At 46.1% G+C, this 22,898-nt stretch overlaps 1 protein-coding gene across 1 annotated transcript in view; it reads right to left on the reverse strand.

Annotated features, from left to right (window-relative positions):
* LOC141206947 (dynein axonemal heavy chain 12-like) overlaps window positions 1-21,261 on the reverse strand; it is a 33,622-nt gene extending 12,361 nt beyond the window's left edge. Inside the window, exons 1-12 of the mRNA XM_073664316.1 lie at window positions 21,036-21,261; window positions 18,291-18,410; window positions 10,242-10,351; window positions 9,962-10,142; window positions 9,276-9,416; window positions 8,680-8,763; window positions 7,028-7,216; window positions 6,818-6,937; window positions 5,640-5,829; window positions 5,126-5,277; window positions 4,533-4,674; window positions 3,826-3,991 (exon numbers count right to left, since the gene is read on the reverse strand). Coding sequence (XP_073520417.1) covers window positions 5,668-5,829; window positions 6,818-6,937; window positions 7,028-7,216; window positions 8,680-8,763; window positions 9,276-9,416; window positions 9,962-10,142; window positions 10,242-10,351; window positions 18,291-18,410; window positions 21,036-21,149 — 1,221 coding nt within the window. The 5' untranslated portion in view covers window positions 21,150-21,261 and the 3' untranslated portion in view covers window positions 3,826-3,991; window positions 4,533-4,674; window positions 5,126-5,277; window positions 5,640-5,667. The remainder of the gene's footprint in view (window positions 1-3,825; window positions 3,992-4,532; window positions 4,675-5,125; window positions 5,278-5,639; window positions 5,830-6,817; window positions 6,938-7,027; window positions 7,217-8,679; window positions 8,764-9,275; window positions 9,417-9,961; window positions 10,143-10,241; window positions 10,352-18,290; window positions 18,411-21,035) is intronic.
* Between the last annotated feature and the right edge of the window lie 1,637 nt (window positions 21,262-22,898).

Raw genomic sequence — 22,898 nt, forward strand, 5'->3', positions numbered from 1 at the left:
TGTTGTTTGTCCGTTTTATGGATGGAGCGAGACATGATGTCCCAGATGTGTCCCGGATTCAGGTCTGGGGAACGGGCGGGCCAGTCCATAGCTTCAATGCCTTCATCTTGCAGGAACTGCTGACACACTCCAGCCACATGAGGTCTGGCATTGTCCGGCATTAGGAGGAACCCAGGGCCAACTGCACCAGCATATGGTCTCACAAGGGGTCTGAGGATCTCATCTCGGTACCTAATGGCAGTCAGGCTACCTCTGCCGAGCACAAGGAGGGCTGTGCGGCCATCCAAAGAAATGCCACAGAACACCAGGATTGGCAAAGTCGCCAGTCTGAGGATCTCATCTCGGTACCTAATGGCAGTCAGGCTACCTCTGCCGAGCACAAGGAGGGCTGTGCGGCCATCCAAAGAAATGCCACAGAACACCAGGATTGGCAAAGTCGCCACTGGCGCCCTGTGCTCTTCACAGATGAAAGCAGGTTCACACTGAGCACATGTAACAGACGTGACAGAGTCTGGAGACGCCGTGGAGAGCGATCTGCTGCCTGCAACATCCCTCAGCATGACCGGTTTGGTAGTGGGTCAGTAATGGTGTGGGGTGGCATTTGTTTGGAGGGCCGCACAGTTCCCTTTATTTTTTGAGCAGTGCATATACATATATAAAATGTTCCTCCCCCACCATGTGACATACTGCATACCTCATAGGGACAGCAGTCAGGAAGCACCAGTAGTACCAGCAGCTCCCACAGTACAATGCAAATGTAGCATTCTCAGCGTGTACTGACCAATGCTGTCCACCAGGTGGCATCAGCAGGAAATTACAGGGATGAGACAAGCACTGCATGACAGCCCCGCCCCAATCTGCCCTATACCAGACACGCCCCCTACCAACGCCCCACCCCCGCTGCCATGACAACCGAATTGTTTAATGGCAGAATGAGACCTTATATGAGCAAAGAAGTAGCGGCCGGAGAGCGGGGTCCGCACAGGTGAGCGCCCCCATAACACAGTGTATGTACTGCACGTCAGCTCTATGGCAGACTGTCACCTGTGCTGGATCCAGTACGTGTTACACTTATATCTGTACAGAGACACAGAGGACGCAGCGGGGCCCTGTTGCTATATATTTGTGTGTGTGTATATATACAGTATATATATATATGTGTGTGTATATACAGTATATATATATATATATATATATATGTGTGTGTCTATATACAATATATATATGTGTGTGTGTATATACAGTATATATGTGTGTGTGTCTATATACAGTATATATGTGTGTGTGTCTATATACAGTATATATATATATGTGTGTGTGTGTATATATACACAATATATATATGTGTTGTGTATATATACAATATATATATATATATATATATATATATGTGTGTGTGTGTATATATATATATATATATATATATGTGTGTGTATATATACAGTATATATATGTGTGTGTATATACAGTACAGAAAAAAGTTTGGACACACCTTCTCATTTAAAGATTTTTCTGGATTTTCATGACTTTGAAAATTGTACATTCACACTGAAAGCATCAAAACTATGAATTAACACATGTGGAATTATATACTTAACAAAAAAAGTGTGAAACAACTGAAAATATGTCTTATATTCTAGGTTCTTCAGAGTAGCCACCTTTTGGTTTGATGACTGCTTTGCACACTCTTGGCATTCTCTTGATGAGCTTCAAGAGGTAGTCACCGGAAATGGTCTTCCAACAATCTTGAAGGAGTTCCCAGAGATGCTTAGCACTTGTTGGCCCTTTTGACTTCACTCTGCGGTCCAGCTCACCCCAAACCATCTCGATTGGGTTCAGGTCTGGTGACTGTGGAGGCCAGGTCATCTGGCATAGCACCCCATGACTCTTCCTCTTAGTCCAATAGCCCTTACACAGCCTGGAGGTGTGTTTGGGGTCATTGTCCTGTTGAAAAATAAATGATGGTCCAACTAAACGCAAACCGGATGGAATAGCATGCCGCTGCAAGATGCTGTGGTAGCCATGCTGGATCAGTATGCCTTCAATTTTGAATAAATCCCCAACTGTGTCACCAGCAAAGCACCCCCACACCATCACACCTCCTCCTCCATGCTTCACAGTGGGAACCAGGCATGTAGAGTCCATCCGTTCACCTTTTCTGGGTCACACAAAGACACGGTGGTTGGAACCAAAGATCTCAAATTTGGACTCATCAGACCAAAGCACAGATTTCAACTGGTCTAATGTCCATTCCTTGTGTTCTTTAGCCCAAACAAGTCTCTTCTGCTTATTGCCTGTCCTTAGCAGTGGTTTCCTAGCAGCTATTTTACCATGAAGGCCTGCTGCACAAAGTCTCCTCTTAACAGTTGTTGTAGAGATGTGTCTGCTGCTAGAACTCTGTGTGTGTCATGGGTGTGTCGCCACGAAGATCGTCGCGACTACACAGCCTGACTTCTCGCAGCTGAGTTTTTGGTGCTTTGTTTTTTGTTGTTGTGAGGGAGTTAATTCTCTCTCTGTGTGCTTGACGAGGCTCAGCCTCGCCCAGCTGCAGTTAATGCTGCAGTATTGGGATTCCTTCAAATACCTGCTGGTCTGTTAGGGAAGTTGTCGGTGAAAGCATTTCTTGCAGACCTTCAGAGTGGATCGTTGTTTGGTGGAGTTCAGAGGAGTATGCGGTGTGGTTTGTTCCCTTCCTCCCTTTATCATTTATCTCCTAACCTGTTGTTGTTCCCTCTGTAATTGTGGTGTTAGTTTTTGTATGCAAGGTGGTTTTTGGTTTTCCCCTTGTACTGTCTCGTTTGTCTAGTACTGTGTTTTGGGCATTTTCTATCCTGTTTCCCATTGTTGTGATCGGGGTCCTTCTCAGGACTAGATTACTTAGGTTCAGGGATATTCAGAAGTTTATGGTTATGCTGGCGGCCTGGACCTCTGTACCATTAACAGTACCTCCAGGTTGAGGGATTAGTCAGGGCCCCCGTCTAGGGTCAGCTCAGGCCCCTGACCCCCCTGTACGCTCTGACAGCGTGACAGTGTGGCATTGACCTGGTCTCTAATCTGAGCTGCTGTTAACCTGCGATTTCTGAGGCTGGTGACTCGGATAAACTTATCCTCAGAAGCAGAGTTGACTCTTGGTCTTCCTTTCCTGGGGCAGTCCTCGTGAGCCAGTTTCTTTGTAGCGCTTGATGGTTTTTGCAACTGCACTTGGGGACACTTTCAAAGTTTGCCCAATCTTTCGCACTGACTGACCTTCATTTCTTAAAGTAATGATGGCCACTCGTTTTTCTTTACTTAGCTGCTTTTTTCTTGCCATAATACAAATTCTAACAGTCTATTCAGTAGGACTATCAGCTGTGTATCCACCAGACTTCTGCACAACACAACTGATGGTCCCAACCCCTTTTATAAGGCAAGAAATCCCACTTATTAAACCTGACAGGGCACACCTGTGAAGTGAAAACCATTTCCGGTGACTACCTCTTGAAGCTCATCAAGAGAATGCCAAGAGTGTGCAAAGCAGTCATCAAAGCAAAAGGTGGCTACTTTGAAGAACCTAGAATATAAGACATATTTTCAGTTGTTTCACACTTTTTTGCTAAGTATATAATTCCACATGTGTTAATTCATAGTTTTGATGCCTTCAGTGTGAATGTACAATTTTCATAGTCATGAAAATACAGAAAAATCTTTAAATGAGAAGGGGTGTCCAAACTTTTGGTCTGTACTGTATATATATATACATACATACACACGCTGCATATATACGTATAGTGGAAAAGATAAAAGAAAACTTACAAATAAAAAACTAATTTTTTTTGCGAATATTACCAATTCCCGTGGTCTAATAACTGCTGCAGGAGCTCGATAGGTGGCTGTGCTCCATATTTTTCTAATGCCGGCATGTTCATATCATCCACAAATATGACGCATTTCTTCCCCATCTGAGGTCGTACACGCCTTTCCGTCTTTTGTCCAGTCTGTCCATGATGATATTCTAGAATAAGATGCAAACTATGTGTCGGAAGATTCAATAGGTTGACCACTACTGCGGTGTCTCATTTTCAGGTAGAAAACATCACATGACCGCTGCAGCCAAATCAGCGGCTATTGATTGGCTTCAGAATTGATGTTTCATTCGACCTAGAAGAACTAGTCTTCTAGCTCTCTTTTCTGGCTCAGAAAGAAAGTCACCACTGCAGGCGATCATCTGACACTGGTTGGCTTCATTGACATCTCCTGGTCGAAAAGGAAGTGAAGAGACCGATGGGGACACAGGCGGCAGCGTGGAGAAGCGACAGGGTATTTTTTTTGTTTTAAGACACACATGGGTCCATCAACCCATTTAAATGTATGTCTGACCATCTAATACACAGATCTTCAGGGTCTGCGAGAGAGACCTCTGTTGTTTGTGGGTCTCCTCTCTGGCTCATAGCAGAGGGTCCTAAGTGGCGTATCCCCCCCAATGACATCTATATATCGTAATGAAGCAACCTCTTTCATTTGTCAGAAGGCAGGGTGATAAAAAGAAGACAAACCTGAATCTGATTGGCACTGGTGCGAGCAGAAAAGTTGATGAAGAAGGGAAAGAATTTTTTTTTGTCCAGATTGTTCATCAGTTTGTCTTTGACGTAAATAGATTTCTCTGTCCCCGTCAGTCCCACAAATAAGAGTGGTCTGCTAAAAAAGGAAAGTAGTTTGTAGGACAACCATAAAATCAAACATTTTACAGTGTTGAGAATAAAACTACTAATTTAGGCCCGAATTCAGACGTCCGATAAACACCATCCATGTACGGACCAAGATCTCCGGACCCAAACTCGCCAGCCTCATGGATGTCTATGAGGCTGTCAATTTCAGGTCAGGGGTCCCGCGGCCCGTCCGTCCATCGTGATATGTGTTTCCCGTCCTTAAGTAACTAGCAAACTATTTTCATTTATACAAACTGTATTTAGTACAGACATAAAACAGACAGGTGTGAATGGCGGCCAGTTTTCTGTGTATAGACCAATAGGGTTTCCTAATTCGACTCCACTATCCGAATGGTTTTCCCATACAATAAGTAATTGTGATGGCAAAATGGATAATTGTCAACAAGGTTTCCTAATAAGAGTCATTTTGTTACTCTTACTTGGTGTTTTTGATGCACATATCCATGAGGAAGGTGTATCTGACAGTATCCATAGTTGGCACAATGATATCTTGGATTTTGGTGCTTTTGTCCCACGTGGCTGTGCCTTTAATAAACTCATTCCAGTGAACCCAGCGCCCTCGGCCTTTTAACTTCAAAGAAAAAAAAAGTAGTTACAACTTTGATAAACCATATTCGGACACATTTGATGTAAGGATAAGAGAGCACTGACACATTACATAAGTTTGACATTTAGGTCCTGTTCACACTGCGTTTATGCAGCATGTCTATTACTTTGCCAGAGGATCTGACGGAATCCACTTAGGTCATTGGACTCCATGTCTCCTTCTGAATTCAGTTTTTCGGGGATTCAATCAGAACCTCTGGCAGAGTCATAGATATACGGCATAAACACAGTGTGAACATGTCCTAAGAGACCTAAGATAATAACCCAAAGGCCAAAGTTATAAGTTGCTGAGCATTAGGCTTGATTTCCATGAAGAAATCCCTTTACCTCGTACATGTAGTCATAGACCAGGCCTTTATCGTCCAAAGGACATTCCCATTTCCCCACGGAGGACAGGAAAGGGCTCTGATCGATCTTTCCTGTGACAATTTCTTTGAAAAAAAACATCAAACTTCACTCGGCTGTCGGTGTCACAACAGCCGCCAATGGACCAAACCAGGGAGAAAGCAAAACTGGCCTAAAAGAGAAGAAAAGGGATACAATATACAGCGGGCGAAATAAGTATTGAACACGTCACCAATTTTCTAAGTAAATATATTTCTAAAGGTGCTATTGACATGCAATTCTCAGCAGACGTCAGGAACCTGCCTCTAACAATCGCGGATGACGTGGTCGAGCTTCAAAGGAGACCGTGATTTTTGCTATATGCAGCAATGGTGTAGCATTGCTGTATATAGCACAAGCGATCAGACGATCGCAGCTTTAAGTTCCCTAAGGGGGCTAATAAATACAGAGAAAAGTTACAAAAAATGTTTTAAAAAGTATGAAAAAAAACAAAAAAAAACCCCATAAAACTTGAAATGGGTTTTTTCCCCCAGTAAAAACAGAGAAAATACGTTTTACAAAAAATACACATATGTGGTATCGCCGCATTCAGAAAAGTCCAATCTATCAAAATATAAAAATAATTAACCCGATCAGTAAACGGCGTAACGAGAAAAAAAATCAAGAACGACAAAATTATGTTTTTCTGGTTGATGCAGTATCACAAAAAATGCTGTAAGAAGCGATAAAAATGTAATATCTATCGCAATATGGTATCAACAAAAACATTGTCTCGTACCACAAAAAATAAGCTCTCAAACAGCTCCATCGACTAAAAAATGAAAACGTCACGGGTCTCGGAAAATGGTGACACAACCCAAAAAAATGTTTTTTCCCAAACCTCTAATTTTTTTTTTTCACTACCAATCTAATAAAAAAACTGGACATGTTTGGTATCGGTGTAATCGTACTGAGGAGTGAATCATATTGCTAAGTAATTTTACCACACAATGTACACCGTAAAAACAATTCCCAAAAAATAATGTCAGAATTGTGATATTTTCACAATTTCTCTCCACTTGGAATTATTTCCCCGTTTTCCAGGAGCATAGGAAAGCACTGTCTATACCTGCAGATGGATCAGCCACACTGTGTATGGGATCGGCAGATCTTCCACTTACCAGGATCCAGATACGAATGTTCTTATTATTCGGATCCTCTCTCACCACATCAAAAATCAGCATCTCCAATAATGGTGTGAGTGATATTACCACATTGCCATTGCTGGTTGTCACCAGATCCTATGAGGAAAGACATTAGGACACTGAGGGTAAATCTAGACTACAAACTTGCGCAATGCTCCTACAATTGAGAGGACACATGGCGCCCACCTTGCACTGCTTTCGGAGGAATCGAAGGGAAGGTTGGACGAGCCACTTAAAGAGTTCCTCTAGAAGAGCGAGGTGGTCCTTAGTCTTCAGTGCATCGGGAAGGGTGCTGAGCCAGGACCTCACCAGGGGCGCCCAGCCCAGTTGTTGGGGTTCCAGATAAATCATACCGCAGCGGCTAACAGTGGCGGGCTGGAGAGAGAGATATACTAAGTAGGGTTGCCCTAAGACACAAGCCCATCCAGTTATCTAATTATCTCGCTGGGTGGATGAAAAACAGTCTACAAAGTCGTTTCCAAATGTCCTGACGTTTCCATCATCCATAGATTACATAGACATCCATTTATTTGAGTAGAAGCTATGTAACATTACATTTTCCCTACATTCAGTGCTGGTGTCAGGAACTGGATCCTCACCATTTAGATGATTGTTGTAGTAGCACCAGAATGAAAGGGACTGACAATCCCTTTAATTATAGCGACTAAAGTGAATGTAGAGATGACTGTCAGTAGCGTAACTAGAGTCCGATGGGCCCCCATTGCAACATTTGGACCCCCTGCATGTTGGTCAGATGTATGGGCCCTTATAGTGTTCTAAATCCTATAAGGACATATGTGTTGCACCTCCTACCCCATTATGTAGTAATATCCCCCATATTGGGCTCCTTCCTGGTATATATGTCCCCTGTTCTGGCCCCATCCTGGTATATATATCCCCCATCCTAGTGTACATGTCCCTTATCCTGGGCCCCACCTTGATATATATATCCCCCATCCTGGTATATATGTCCCTTATCCTGGGCCCCACCTTGATACATATATCCCCCATCCTGGTATATTTTTCCCCCATTCTGGTATATATATCCCCCATCCTAGTATATATATCCCCCATCCTGGTATATATATCCCCCATCCTAGTATATATATTCCCCATCCTGGTATATATATATATCCCCATCCTAGTATATATATCCCCCATCCTGGTATATGTCCCCCATTCTGCCGTTGTACTTTAATGCATAGGAAAAAAATAAATGATTCTGCTCTCTTTTCCTCCGCTCCCCCGCTGTGCGCCATCCTCTTCTGAAGCCAGCATCTGACTTCAGAGTGCAAGCTTCGGGAGCATATGATGTCACTGTCATGCACCCTCAGTCACGTGCACGCCGACATCAGCTGCTGGCTTCTGATTAGCCGGCAGCGTGCATTGTCGTGCACAGACCCAACAGGTCTCTGCGCCTCAATACACTTCGTCTGAATGTGCGTTCGGGGGTGCACATGCAGTTGAAGTTTGCGCTGATGTCGGCGGGCCCCTCACCTGCACAGGCCCAGTCGCGACCTCTGCAACCGCGATCATTACACCCCTGATGACTGTGTATGTAGGACTTCCAAATCGGTGAATGGAAGAGTTGCTCGTGCTGCCAAACTCTCCTTTCACAGCGGCACAAGATGGGGCCTCATATTCGAGAAAAGTTAGGGTGGGTGCCAGAGGAGAGACCCTCATCTATCAGACAATTATGGCCATTTTGTGGATATGCTTTAAAAGATGAGAATACCTCTAAAAGTCAACCCTATAACTAAATCTGATTAGTTAGCATTAGATCCCCCGATGTACAAGTATATGGGAACTCCTCTCTTATAGGATGAGTGAAAACCTACCGACGCCTGGGAAAGGTCCATTGTTTCAAAAATCAGACTCATCTGAGGTGACATCTGAATGATCTCCCCACTCATCAAGCAACGCTAAAAATAACAGGACATATTTAAAACAATATTAAATGTTGAACAAATGAATAATAACTTAATCCACGGAGTCTGATCAGTAACCTCATAAAGGATCATTGTAAGCTTTAGTGGAGAAAGTACAATCATTATGTGCACAAATTAATATCTGAAAAAAGTGCAAAAATCTAGTAGCTGATTTATAATTGGAAGATGATCCTGCAATGAATATCTTTTAAAGCGTCTCTCTCCACATACAATACATAAGTCCTCTACTAAAGGCTTATTTCCATCTTCATGAATGGATATTGTCGGATAGTGTTAGGAAATACAAACAGTTTTTGCAATTTACTGCTAATTAAAGATATATAAAGATGCCATAAAATCTAATGTTTTCTATTCTCCATCATGGCTGTAGATATACATGGAGGATAACTTTTTGTATCACTTTTTGTTATGCTACATGGTGATGAAAACAGAAAAGGATATAAATAAAAAAAAAAAAGTTTTCACAAAGTAAAATAGAGAGTTACCTTTTTATTATCATCTAGGACGGTGTTCATACTTTCTATCCCTAGCGTATCAATAGGTCCATCAAAGATAACCCATTTTCTTTCCGGGGTCTCAGATAACGCAAACTCCCGGAAAGTATTAGCGACTATCCCATCGGTCCACTGCAAATGAAGAGAGGCATCAATAAAATTGCTCTTCCCATAAAATCCAATACAATCCCACAATTGAAAGGATTATTAAAGGGAATGCCTGGGATTATGATATTGATGATGCACATGTATTGACTACACGTGGCCCCTATTGAAGTGAACGTGGCGGCACCGGGAGAGACCGCAAGTAAGTGATTTGCATATACGCGGTCACATGCCAACTAGAAGTGCATGACCTCACTCAAAGCAAGTGTATTGAGTGAGGCCAGACACAGTCTATTCAGAATGTGGCTGGAAGTATGCAAATTTATGCTAATTTCTGGCATAAATAATACAATTTGTTGCTTCCATGTCTGATGGGGAAAATAAAACAGTTTCCAATTTTTGTGCAAACAGGGGGTAAGCAATAATAAAATGATTGCCCGGCAATGTATGGCTGGGATCTATGTCTCTGAAGGAACCCCATCTACCATGTCCATAAGCCATAAAAGGGGAGATTTTCCCATTTTCAGCAAAGATATTAGTATTATAAACAATAATTCCAATCATAGACGAACCTCATGTGACACTGGATCAAACTGCCCGAACAGCTGCCCCATGGTGATGGCTTTAGGGTTCACTGTCCGGTAAATCACTTTTTCTTCTTCGCACCCTCGCTCATTCATAAGAGACAGCGTATCAGCGAGGACGTGGAGGACCTTCGTTTTTCCAGAGAACGGCTCTCCAACCAACATAAAACTGCACGGGATAAACAAAACGCAGCATGGTCCATTGTATAAAATGGAAACCGCGAAGAATAAATCCCCCGTCCCATGGACTTCTGTAGTTCCAGCTTACCCGTGTCTGACAATCATCATCTCATACGTCTGGATCATGTCCTCCAGGAAGACCTTCTCGGGCTGGATGTTGTGTCCAGCACAGCTCTCCTGTGCGCATTCAAGGAAATCCTGAGCAAAAGGAAGGTAAAATATTCCATCAGTCTGTTTACAGTGGATCCAATTAGAGGTGGGAGAATACATTTTCAGGACCCAGATCAGTATTCTGTGGCCGCTGGACGGGACCCCTGAGAGCCGCCTCTTAGCTGCCGGCATCCCCGGCTCCTCTTCTGATTATATGGCCTGGTGTACATCATGCTGCAACCATAACTTCATGCCAGGCCGGCTAATCTGAAGAAGAGCCGGGGGGCAGGAAGAAATAAGGTGGCTCTCAGGGGTCTCATTCAGTGCCCACTACTGACCTGATGTCACACACAGTGTAGGAAAGACAAAGTGCGACACAAAGGGATGAGGGGAAGGGAGCCCCGACACTAGGGAAAGGGGGAAATGGAGACCTCCTAGGCTGATCTGCAATCACCCTGTCTCCCCTACCGACTCTATATTGGTTCCTCACCAATTGCCGTACAGGAACCTATCCCTGTATTTCCTTAGCGTTTGGCCCTGGATAGGGAAGGGGGGGGGGTGAGCACTAGTCGATCCCCACTGACAACTAAAGACAGCAAGGGGAGACAGACACGGGGGAAGTAGCTTAGCTTGAGTCGACTTCAGAGAGATGGCACACACATCCTCTTAGCACCAGAGAGGAAGTAAGAACTGTACTTGCTCCAAGCCTTCACAAGGGGTCATGTGAATATCACTGGCACCTCTGTGTAGCAACCAGGAAGTATTTAAACACCCAGGCCTGATTGTCAATTAGAGCAGGAGGGAGGTAGCCGCTGGGTCCTACAGTGAGACCGCTAAGAAGATGTCTGTAATGCCAAACGAAGGGATCTCCTGCAACCAACTGCAGGGCGACTGTCACATCTGACGCACCCATGACACCTGGCCATTGGATCAGTCTCCTGCAAATTGATTCATTCATCTAAAAAAAAATGTCTCCATAATCTACAACTAAACTAGCGATAAATCACTCACAGATGTTTCAACCATTTTTTTTCTACATCAGATCATCTTGCATTGGAGGTATAAGTGAGCCCCCTTACCGCTGGTGCCCCTGTGCAGCTGCCCAGGTTGCACTAATGGGACCGGACGATGAGTGACAAGGTCATGTAACCCAATTCCAAAGCAGTGGATCAGGATCGGGTGATTTCAATGGGATTGGTCTACCATCTACTGTGTATGGGGGCCTCATGACAGATTATGTTGGGGGACATAAAAATCGGCCGGTTGGAATTTAATCACCCGATCCTTACTTTCTGACCGTGAAATTAGCAGCTGCCATAAGATTCTGGCAGCGACTCTGTCATAGAGAAAACAGGAGCGAGCATTCCTGAATATGGGGGAGCCGGGAAAGACGGAAGGAAGGAAGGAAGGGAGACACAGATCCATTACTAGTGGGTTGGCGGAGCCCCACAGGGATAGTTCACCTCAGATTTATAAAAAAGTGACGACCGGCCCCTCCAACTTAAGCTCCTCCTACTCCCATGTTCTCCAGTCCGTACACAAGCTAAGGAAGAGCAGACAACACCAGCAGAACAGTACAACCCATTCTGAAAAATTCAGAAATGTGAGAAAACAGGTTATGCAAATAACAGCAAAAAAACACACAGTCCTAGGTACAACTCACTGGACCTGACAACTGCGATGAGCTGGCGATGCTGGAAAAGAGCCCTAGTGCGCCAACCCCAGACCAGATGACCGCCATCAGGAAAGGGTCGCGCCGCATCTAGAAACAAAAAAATACTTCTGCCATGGGAGGGTGCTGTGTCTCCCTTCCTTCCTTCGCTGAAAAGGATTTTACAGGTAAGTTCTTACCAAAATCCGTCTTTCAGCAGCAGAAGGGAAGGAAGGGAGACACAGATCCATTACTAGTGGGACGTCCCAAAGCAGTCCAAAATTCTAGGGTGGGAAATAGTGGCAGAATCTCCAACACCCCAACAACTTAGGTAAGTGCGCAACCAGCGCCGAATAAAAAATAAAATAAAATAAAGAGGTAACTTAAACCACCGCCGCCTGCAGGACCCTGCGTCCCAAGGCCGCATCGGCGGAAGCACTCACGTCCACTTTATAAAATTTAGTAAAGGTGTGAACGGAGCGCCAGGTAGCCGCCCGGCAGAGCTGCGCTGCCGAGGTCCCCTGACGAAAAGCCCATGATGAACCAACAGCCCTCGTGGAATGAGCTCGAACTTTAACCGGACAAGGCTCGCCCTTGAGCCGGTACGCTTCCAGGATAGCCGAACGTATCCACCGAGCTATAGTGTCCTTGGAAGCACGCTGACCACGTCGACGACCAGCAGGAATCACAAAAAGAGAGTCCAATTTCCGAAAACCTTGCATGATTGTAAGATAGAACTTCAATGCCCGCACCAAATCCAACGAGTGCAAGGCCCACTCCTTTGGACTCTTCGGCTTCAGACAGAGAGAAGGTAACACGATGTCCTGATTGACGTGGAAATGCGACACCACTTTAGGTAAAAAATCTCCACGGGTACGAAGCACCACACGATCCGGAAGAAATTCCAGAAAAGGTGGCGAGCAAGACAGTGCCGCCAACTCCGAAACCCTTCTCAAAGAGGTGACCGCTACCAGGAAGGCCACCTTCCAAGAAAGCAAGTAAAGCGTAGCTGAATCCATACGCTCAAAAGGCTCATGCTGAAGAGCTTCCAGGAATAGATTAAGCCGCCAAGGAGCCACAACCGCCTCCCGAGGCGGAAACTGACGAGCAACCCCATGAAAAAAAGAACGCACGTCCCTACGTGAAGCAATAGCCCTTCGAAAAAGCGCGGATAGTGCAGATACCTGACCTCGTAAGGTACCAACTGCTAGACCCTTGGCCAAACCATATTGCAGAAAAGCCAAGAAGTTGGGGATGGAAAAAACCCTCGGGTTCCTTGACGATCCAGAACACCAAGAATAAAAAGACTCCCAAGTTCTGTGATAAATCCTAGTCGTGGCTGGACCTCTGGCAGAAATAACCTCGGACGAAAAACCACGACGGTTCAAGATCTCGGTCTCAAGTGCCACGCCGTCAAACAAAGTGACTTCAGGTCCGGATGACGAATGGGCTCTTGGATTAACAGGTCCGGGCGAAGAGGCAGTGGAAACGGAGGCGCCGCCAGAAGAGACACCAGCGTCGAACACCACGTCCTCCGTGGCCAATCCGGCGCTACCAAAATTGCTGATACTCTTTCCAGTTTGATCCGCCAAATCACCAAAGGAAGTAAGGATACTGGCGGAAACACATAGATCAGCTCGAACTGGTCCCACGGGGCCACTAGAGCATCTACCGCCACAGCCTCCGGGTCCCTGTACCTGGACATGAATGTCGGAACCCTGGCGTTCAGCCTGGATGCCATCAAATCCACCTGAGGAGTCCCCCACCGGGAGCACAGCAGTGCAAACACTTCCGGATGAAGACTCCATTCTCCGGGATCCACCTGCTTGCGACTGAGGAAGTCCGCCGAGATATTCAGCACACCTGGGATATGAATCGCGGAGATGGCTGGAACCCTGGACTCGGCCCAAACCAGGATCCGAGAGACCTCCATCATGAGTCTGGAACTCCTCGTCCCGCCCTGATGGTTGATATACGCGACAGCCGTCGCATTGTCCGACTGAATCCGGACCGGCAGACCGCTCAAAAGGACCGTCCAATGTCGGAGGCAGAGAAAAATTGCTCTCAACTCATGTTGATCGGTAGAGACGACTCCTCTGACGACCAGACCCCCTGAACCCAGAGGTCGTTCCAAACCCCCCCCCAGCCAGTCAGGCTGGCATCGGTGGAAATCACCGACCACCTTGGGAGAAGAAAGGATTTCCCCAGGGATAGAGTTTCCGGACGTAACCACCATCCAAGAGACTCTCGCACCCTGCGGGAGATAAAGACCGAGCGATCCAGTGAAGTCGGCGATCGATCCCAACTGGTCAGAATAAGATTTTGGAGATCCCGGGAATGAAATTGTGCAAACGGTACGGCTTCCATTGTCGCCACCATCAGACCCAGAAGGCGCATGCATTCCCGAAGGGACATTGCCATCGCCGACCTCATAGCCTGGACATGGCGACGAAGGTTCGTTTGTTTGTCCGGAGGCAGGGACACCACTGCCCGTACTGTGTCGAAATGCATCCCCAAGAACAGGATTGACTGCGTCGGTTTTAATGACGACTTCTTCCAATTGACCAGCCACCCGAAGTCCTCCAGGTGCTGGAGAGAGAGATCGCGAGCAGTCATCGCCTCCTCCGCTGTGGGCGACACAATCAACAGGTCGTCCAGGTTGGGTAGAATCATAACTCCTTGTTTTCGAAGAAGCGCCATGAGTGGCGCCAGAATCTTTGTAAAAACCCTGGGTGCCGAGGCCAACCCGAATGGTAGGGCCACAAACTGGTAATGGGCCTGACCTATGGCGAAACGCAGGAAACGCTGGTGAGCTCTGCCGATAGGGACATGCAAATAGGTGTCGCGGATGTCGATCGACACCAAGAAATCGTACTGCGACAGGGCCGCTACGACAGAGCGGAGAGACTCCATGCGGAATTTCTGGGTCCGGACATGCAGATTCAAATCTTTGAGATCCAGAATGGGGCGAAACTTGTCCTCCTTTTTGGTGACCACAAAAAGGTTGGAGTAAAACCCCCTTCCCCGGTCCTCTGGCGGAACCGGGACCACCACACCCTGCTGCAGAAGAGTGTCTACCTCCCGCAGCAGTGCTGCAGCCAGCTTGGGCTCGGACGGGGTGCGTGACTGACGAAACCTGTCCGGGGGACGAGAGTGAAACTCTATGAAATAGCCTGCCAACATAACTCGCGTCACCCAGGCGTCCGAAATGTGGGACGCCCAAATCGACCCGAATTGTAGCAGACGACCTACCACCCGAGAGCCCTCGAGCGGAATCCTGGCGTCAGTCCGCCTTAGCGGGCTTCTTGTCAACCTCCCGTTTGTCCTGACGGAAATGTTGCTTCCAGGAAATACGGGATTTCTGGGTGGACTTCTTACCGGAAGCCGAGGGACGACCCGATCCCCAAGAAGGCTGACCGAACCGCCCCCTGGTCCGAAAGGACCGACGACCACCACTGGCACTTGACCTGCCAGACGTGGAAGCCGCCGCCTTCCGCTGAGGCAAGGCAGCATCCTTAGCCTTGGCCTTAGCAATCAGCTCCGTGAGGTCCGAACCAAAAAGATGACCGCCTTTGTACGCTAGACTAAGCAAACCTTGTTTGGATACTGCGTCTCCAGTCCACTGTTTATGCCACAGTGCTCTCCTGACTGTGACGGCCGAAGATTGAGACCTGGACAGAATGGAAGTAGTATCCAGTACTGCGTCCCTGCCATAATGTGTCGCCTCTTCCAACAGCTGGAAAAGCCTTTCCACTTCCGACAGCGGAGTTCCATCCTGCCATGCCGTCCGCAGCTGGTCCAACCACCGCAGAGAAGCCTCACCGGCCCACATGGCCCCCAAGACTACACGGAATCCATGACCCGCGGCCTCGTAGATGGACTTCGCCGCTAACTTCGTTCTTCTGTCCAGAGGCTCCTGAAGACTGGCCTTCCCTTTAACAGGAAGCAAGGAAGATTTGCTAAGCTGAGACAGAGGAAGGTCCACTTCAGGGGAGGGAACCCAATTAGCGATCGTCTCCGTGGCGCAGGGATACAAGGCATAAAAAAAACGCATCCCCTGGAAGCATTTATCCGGACACCGGCGTTCTTTCTCCACTGCCTCGTTAAGTTCATCATGCGCCGGTAATGTTGAACGAGCCCGACGCGACTCCTGATACAGCCGGGCCGACTTGCCAGGCTTTGTCAGCTCTTCAGACAGCTGTAACGCTTCCCGCATGGCTCCAATAAGAGCATCCACGCGGCCCGAAAGCGAAGCAGGACGACTCTGCCGATCCTCATCCTCAGAATCGGAGATTTCACCAACCGAGCTTGTTGGTGAATCTGGAGCCTCCGATGCACCGCACGGAGGAGACAGCGCCACCCTCTGGCGCTTCTTGCCTCGTGGTGTCGGTTGCGACTTAGCTGACACCCAATGACCCAGGAGGTTAGAAAGACTGTCAATGGAGCGGGTGAGAGCCTCCACTTTAACATCACTAAGGGTCGAACTTGACGCCGTCGAAGACCTGGGTGTATCAGAAATGCGAGACCGATCCTGAAACGGATCGGGAGAGAGGTCCGCGCCCCCTGGTCCCTGATCCGTCATGCCTCCCACATCAGATGCCAGCATGTTAGAATGAGTATGGTAACCTAGGGTGTGCGAAAATAGCTAACACAGCCTGCTTCCACAAAAAAAAAATTCCCCCCTTTTTTTTTTTTTTTAACTTTTAAGGCACTGAAGGGTTAAAACTCTCCTCTAGAGAGAGTTACCCCAGCCCTGCAGAGCAAAAGTTAACCTAACAAACTGGGGAGAAGCGCCCTCTGAAACAGAAGTGTGCACCCCCAGAAAGAGTTAACAGCCCTGTTGAGCAGACCCCTTCAGAAGGGGTTAATGCTGCTGACACGCTAAATACCTCACTGCCTTAAGAGGTCAGAGAAGTGAGAGTGTCCAGAAAAGCGGTAGCGGCAAATAGCACCTTGCCTGCCTTAGCAGGTCAGCCAAGGTGCTCTGCAATGGAAAGAACAAAAAGGGAGCCTCTGCCTACAGGCAGAAACGACTCACCAGTGCCGCGGTGACTGCTCCTTCTGAGCTGTGAGGGCGGTGAACGGGGAGCAGAGAGCCGGAGGTGCACGTGGAGGGAAGCCGGAAGGAGGGAGAGGGGCGGAGAGCTCAGCGCGCGCTAAGCCAGGAGCTTCCTGTCAGAACTACAATGACAGGAAGCCGAACGACGCGAAGCCCGGCCCCCCGAGCTCACTCACAGAGCCCGCGCTCAGAGAGAAAGCGCGCGCTCTCCTGAAGGCTTCCTGCCTAAAAGTGACGGCAGGAAGCCAAGATAATAAAGCCACGCCCCCCGTTCCAACGGAGCCGTGCTCCTCCGTCCCTGCTCCCCAGCCCCCAGGGTCAGAGAATGCAGCGGTGATCCTCATACACCGTCTGCAAATACAGAAAAGCAGAAAATCACCACATGAAATAACGGCGGCGGCCGCACTCATACACAGAGCACTTACCCCGCTGTGCGCCACAGGGACCCCCAGGGATGTGTGGTGCTGTGACCCCACAGGCGGTGTGCGTCTCTGCCAGGAAGCGCCCTATGTACCCCGGGGCCGGCAGGTTACTGCGGGGACCTCCTTAAGGGGTACGCAGGTCTGGCAGGGGAGGGCAGGGGTCCCGGCAGCGCCGAGACCCCCTGAGACCTCTAGACCACGGGGGGTCCAGGTCTCCTTTGGTAAAAATAAAAAATCTTCTGAGGAGCTGCAAAGGCAGCGACTATCCTCTGCGACCTCAAATTTCAGACTGGAGAACATGGGAGTAGGAGGAGCTTAAGTTGGAGGGGCCGGTCGTCACTTTTTATAAATCTGAGGTGATCTATCCCTGTGGGGCTCCGCCAACCCACTAGTAATGGATCTGTGTCTCCCTTCCTTCCCTTCTGCTGCTGAAAGATAACTATCATCCAAATGATAGCTGGCCAGCTATATAGGAGCTATCACTTGCCATTAATATGCAATTTTATTACCTGGTGTAAATGCCGCTGTTCTCCTGAATCCGGTGCGGTTTTTCTTTTGCTCCTGCGCCTCTCCATTCCTGAGATATAGCCTCTTTATAGAAATCTAGTTCATAATTTTTAATAGCCAAGTGGGCGTGGTCATCAAGTCCTCTCTGTGGGAGTCTTCAGGAAGGCCTTGCCCAGTTGGCTTAAAGGGCTAGAGGAGAGTGACAGATGTCAGGAACGGAGAGGAGCAGGAAGAAAAGAAAAACAATGCCGGAGTCAGGAGAACAGCGGCATTTACATATTTATGGCGAGGGACAAGTCCTCTTTAAGTCTTGGAAAACCCCTTTAAGACACTATTATATTTTAATACCTTATAGTCGGCTTCCGGAAGTTGAATGCCAGGGAACAGGTCACTGGTAATCCCATTGAACAGAGGAATATCATGAGACAAAAATTTGGGTTCGTTTACATCCTTAATTGACGGCAAGAGCTAAATAGAATGAAAAAGGATTAAATGATAAAATAATTCATATACAATATGACATGAAACAATATTAAAAGTGAAGAACCCCATTACAAAGGAGCAGTCAGCTCTTGTGGTATGTCTGTATTAGTAAAGAATAGTATTCTCCAAAAAATAAGTATGAAACCTCTTTTCCTAAAACTCTACATTGTATCGTCCCTCTGTTATACCTCCTGGAAATGTATGTGTAAATGACATATAATGTATATATAATCTATATAGGGGACAACCCTATACAATCTGACTGTGCCCAAACAATGGTGACATTGTCAGACTGTGTAGGGTACTCGTTATTGACAGATTTCAATTAATTCCTACATTTCCAGGAATGATAAAAGAGGAACGGAACGCTGCTGAGTTGCAGTAAATTATGCTGCAGAATTGTTTCTCCATAGGGAATAGATGTGGCCTCTGTGTTGCACTGTTAATTGCCGGCTGCAGAATGAGTTAAGTGAGATACTGTCAGTGAACTCGTTTTTGCTGGCTGACGGGGAGTTTGTAAATGTTTTATCTGTCTTTTTCTGAGCTCCTCTCAGTTTATTTATGACCACAGACCTTATCAAAATTGAATGTGCAGGGAATCAAAAAGCCGGTGAAAGCCAAGCGATGCAAAATTTTTAATAAAAAACAATTGTTAAGATGATTTTTAGCCTAAAATACATGCGTTTAAGTTAAAAATCAAACTGTCCCATAAGATGAACAAGCTACGTGTTTAACAACTATAGTTTTGACACTTTTGCACAGATGAGATCTAACAAGCCAGGAACAGTAATGTGCAGACATTATTTGCAAGTCTCTGTCTGCTATTATAAAATCAGACAGCTGTAATTTTTGTGATCCAAATGCTTCTCGGTAAGATGGTAATGCTATCCTATACGAGATGTAAAGCGACCAACAGTTCAGAACTTACAAGAATCTCTTCATTTTCATGGGGGAATTTCAGCTTCAGATTGCCAGCAGCGGTCAGCACAGCCTTTACTGCACGCATCCCATAATCATAATGGAACTGGGACGAGAGCGGCTCCGAGCACAGCCGGTAAGTCATTACCATCTTCACCGAGAGAGGTTTAGCGTGCAGAAAAGCGTAAGAATAAAGGCCGATCTCCGCAATCAGAGCATAGTTGGGGACCATCATTGCTACAGTCCGGAAAAGAACCAGAAATGCGCAAACCAGATGGGTCAGTCAACAAATTAAACTAAATTACTGTAAACTAGGCAGAGAGCCGGGGAACCCATTCTGTCCATTTACACTATCCTCCACCCCAGACCTAAAAGTGATGTGTCTATTCCACATCAGAGGAAAGTCAGTCAAAGTGTGGTTAAAGGGGTATTCCCATCTCCAAGATCCAGTCCCAATATGTAATAGGGGTAATAATAATAATGTTTGCAAATATCTCCAATTAGAAATGTAGTATAGTTCTTCTGATTAGCTATGTTGCTTACCCCCATGTGCAGGACATTGCAGTAGCTTAGGTTTCCATGGTTACGACCACTCATAGTAACAGTTAGTTACTTGCTAGTGGTCGTAACCATGGATACCTAAGCTACTGCTATGTCCTGCACATGGGGTAAGCGACATAGCTAATCAGAAGAACTATACTACATTTCCAATTGGAGGTATTTGCTATTAATATTATTATTACACCTATTACATATTGGGATAGAATCTTGGAGATGGGAATACTCCTTTAACACTTTCCAAATCTCTCTCCACACCTCTACTGTGTCCATTTTGGAAAATAGGAGAATGGGACATCAATATTAAGGAGCTTGCAGAAATGAGGGCATCAGGTGTGGTGATTATACATAGGAAATGTGCAATCTCATATAGGTTTGGGGGAGAATAATCCCTTTGATGAAATCTTATGTTTCTTTTGTAAACCTAGCATTTACTTGAAAGTTTGTGAACCCCTCAAAAATTTCTGTATTACTGCATAAATTTGACTTAAAGCTACATCAGTCTGTGAGGTCACAAAGTAACTCAAGGTAACCGCTAAGCAACTAAAGGCCTCTCCTCACATTAGCTAATGTAATTGTTCATGAGTCCACCATCAGAAAGACAATGAACAACAATGGCGAGCATGGCAGGATTGCAAGGAGAAAGGCAATGCGATTTAAAATGTCACTGCTAAAACTCACCTGGGCACATCAATAGCTAACTGGAATAATGCTTTGTGGAAGGATGAGGCCAAGATAGAGATTTTAAGTGAGAAGCTATATGTTTGCAGAAAGAAAATACTGCATTACAGCATAAGAACCTCCTATCATCTATGAAACACAAAGATGGTAATCGTAACATGCTTTGGGCCTGTTTTGCTGCACTTGGCCAAGGACGGCTGCCATCATTGATGGAACAATGAATTCTAAAATCTATCAGCAAATGCTAAAGGAAAATATCAGGATATCAGTTCATGTACTGAATCTCAAGAAAACGTGGGTCATGCAGCAAGACAATGGCCCAAAGACACAAGTCGCTCTACAAAAGAATGGTTGAATAAACATAAAGCTTTGGAATGGCCGAGTCATAGTCCTGAGCTTAATCCTATAGAAATGTTGTGGAAGGACCCGATGCAAGGCACTGGGACTCTTTACCTTGAGGTTATCCGGCAGCTCAGAACGTCCCGCGTAGCCAGGATTCATGGTAATGGCTAAGAAGCAATTTGGGTTAAGCTTCAGCTCTGTTCCTTCGAAGTTGAACATGTCCATCTTCGTCTGGATGGCTCTCTGGATGCGGAGAATCTGTTGGGCCACCACGGACAACACCTCCAGCTCAATATGGTTAAACTCATCAAAACACACCCATGTTCCCGATGATGCCAGCCCTTTGAAAAACTAAAAAAAAGTATATACAGTACAGACCAAAAGTTTGGACACACCTTCTCATTTAAAGATTTTCTGCATTTACATGACTATGAAAATTGTACATTCACACTGAAGGCATCAAAACTATGAATTAACACATGTGGAATTATATACTTAACAAAAAAGTGTGAAACAACTGAAAATATGTCTTATATTCTAGGTTCTTCAAAGTAGCCACCTTTTGCTTTGATGACTGCTTTGCACACTCTTGGCATTCTCTTGATGAGCTTCAAGAGGTAGTCACCGGAAATGGTCTTCCAACAATCTTGAAGGAGTTCCCAGAGATGCTTAGCACTTGTTGGCCCTTTTGCCTTCACTCTGCGGTTCAGCTCAACCCAAACCATCTCTATTGGGTTCAGGTCTGGTGACTGCAGTGCAGGTCATCTGGCGTAGCCCCCCATCACTCTCCCTCTTGGTCAAATAGCCCTTACACAGCCTGGAGGTGTGTTTGGGGTCATTGTCCCGTTGAAAAATAAATAGCATGCTGCTGCAAGATGCTGTGGTAGCCATGCTGGTTCAGTATGCCTTCAATTTTGAATAAATCCCAAACAGTGTCACCAGCAAAGCACCCCCACACCATCACACCTCCTCCTCCATGCTTCACGGTGGGAACCAGGCATGTAGAGTCCATCCGTTCACTTTTTCTGCGTCGCACAAAGACACGGTGGCTGGAACCAAAGATCTCAAATTTGGACTCATCAGACCAAAGCACAATTTTCCACTGGTCTAATGTCCATTCCTTGTGTTCTTTAGCCCAAACAACTCTCTTCTGCTTGTTTCCTAGCAGCTATTTTACCATGAAGGCCTGCTGCACAAAGTCGCCTCTTAACAGTCGTTTAAGAGATGTGTCTGCTGCTAGAACTCTGTGTGGCATTGACCTGGTCTCTAATCTGAGCTGCTGTTAACCTGCGATTTCTGAGGCTGGTGACTCGGATAAACTTATCCTCAGAAGCAGAGGTGACTCTTGGTCTTCCTTTCTTGGGGCTGTCCTCATGTGAGCCAGTTTCTTAGTAGCGCTTGATGGTTTTTGCAACTGCACTTGGGGACACTTTCAAAGTTTTCCCAATTTTTCGCACTGACTGACCTTCATTTCTTAAAGTAATGATGGCCACTCGTTTTTCTTTACTTAGCTGCTTATTTCTTGCCATAATACAAATTCTAACAGTCTATTCAATAGGACTATCAGCTGTGTATCCACCATACTTCTGCACAACGCAACTGATGGTCCCAACACCATTTATAAGGCAAGAAATCCCACTTATTAAACCTGACAGGGCACACCTGTGAAGTGAAAACCATTTCCGGTGACTACCTCTTGAAGCTCATCAAGAGAATGCCAAGAGTGTGCAAAGCAGTCATCAAAGCAAAAGGTAGCTACTTTGAAGAACCTAGAATATAAGACATATTTTCTGTTATTTCACACGTTTTTGTTAAGTATATAATTCCACATGTGTTAATTCATAGTTTTGATGCTTTCAGTGTGAATGTACAATTTTCATAGTCATGAAAATACAGGAAAATCTTTAAATGAGAATGTGTGTCCAAACTTTTGGTCTGTACTATATAATCAAAAGATGTCAGCAGAACATCGGA

This window comes from Phyllobates terribilis, unplaced genomic scaffold (genome assembly GCF_046119375.1).
Source record: "Phyllobates terribilis strain yellow unplaced genomic scaffold, ASM4611937v1 Scaffold_152__1_contigs__length_4461920, whole genome shotgun sequence".
Taxonomy (NCBI): domain Eukaryota; kingdom Metazoa; phylum Chordata; class Amphibia; order Anura; family Dendrobatidae; genus Phyllobates; species Phyllobates terribilis.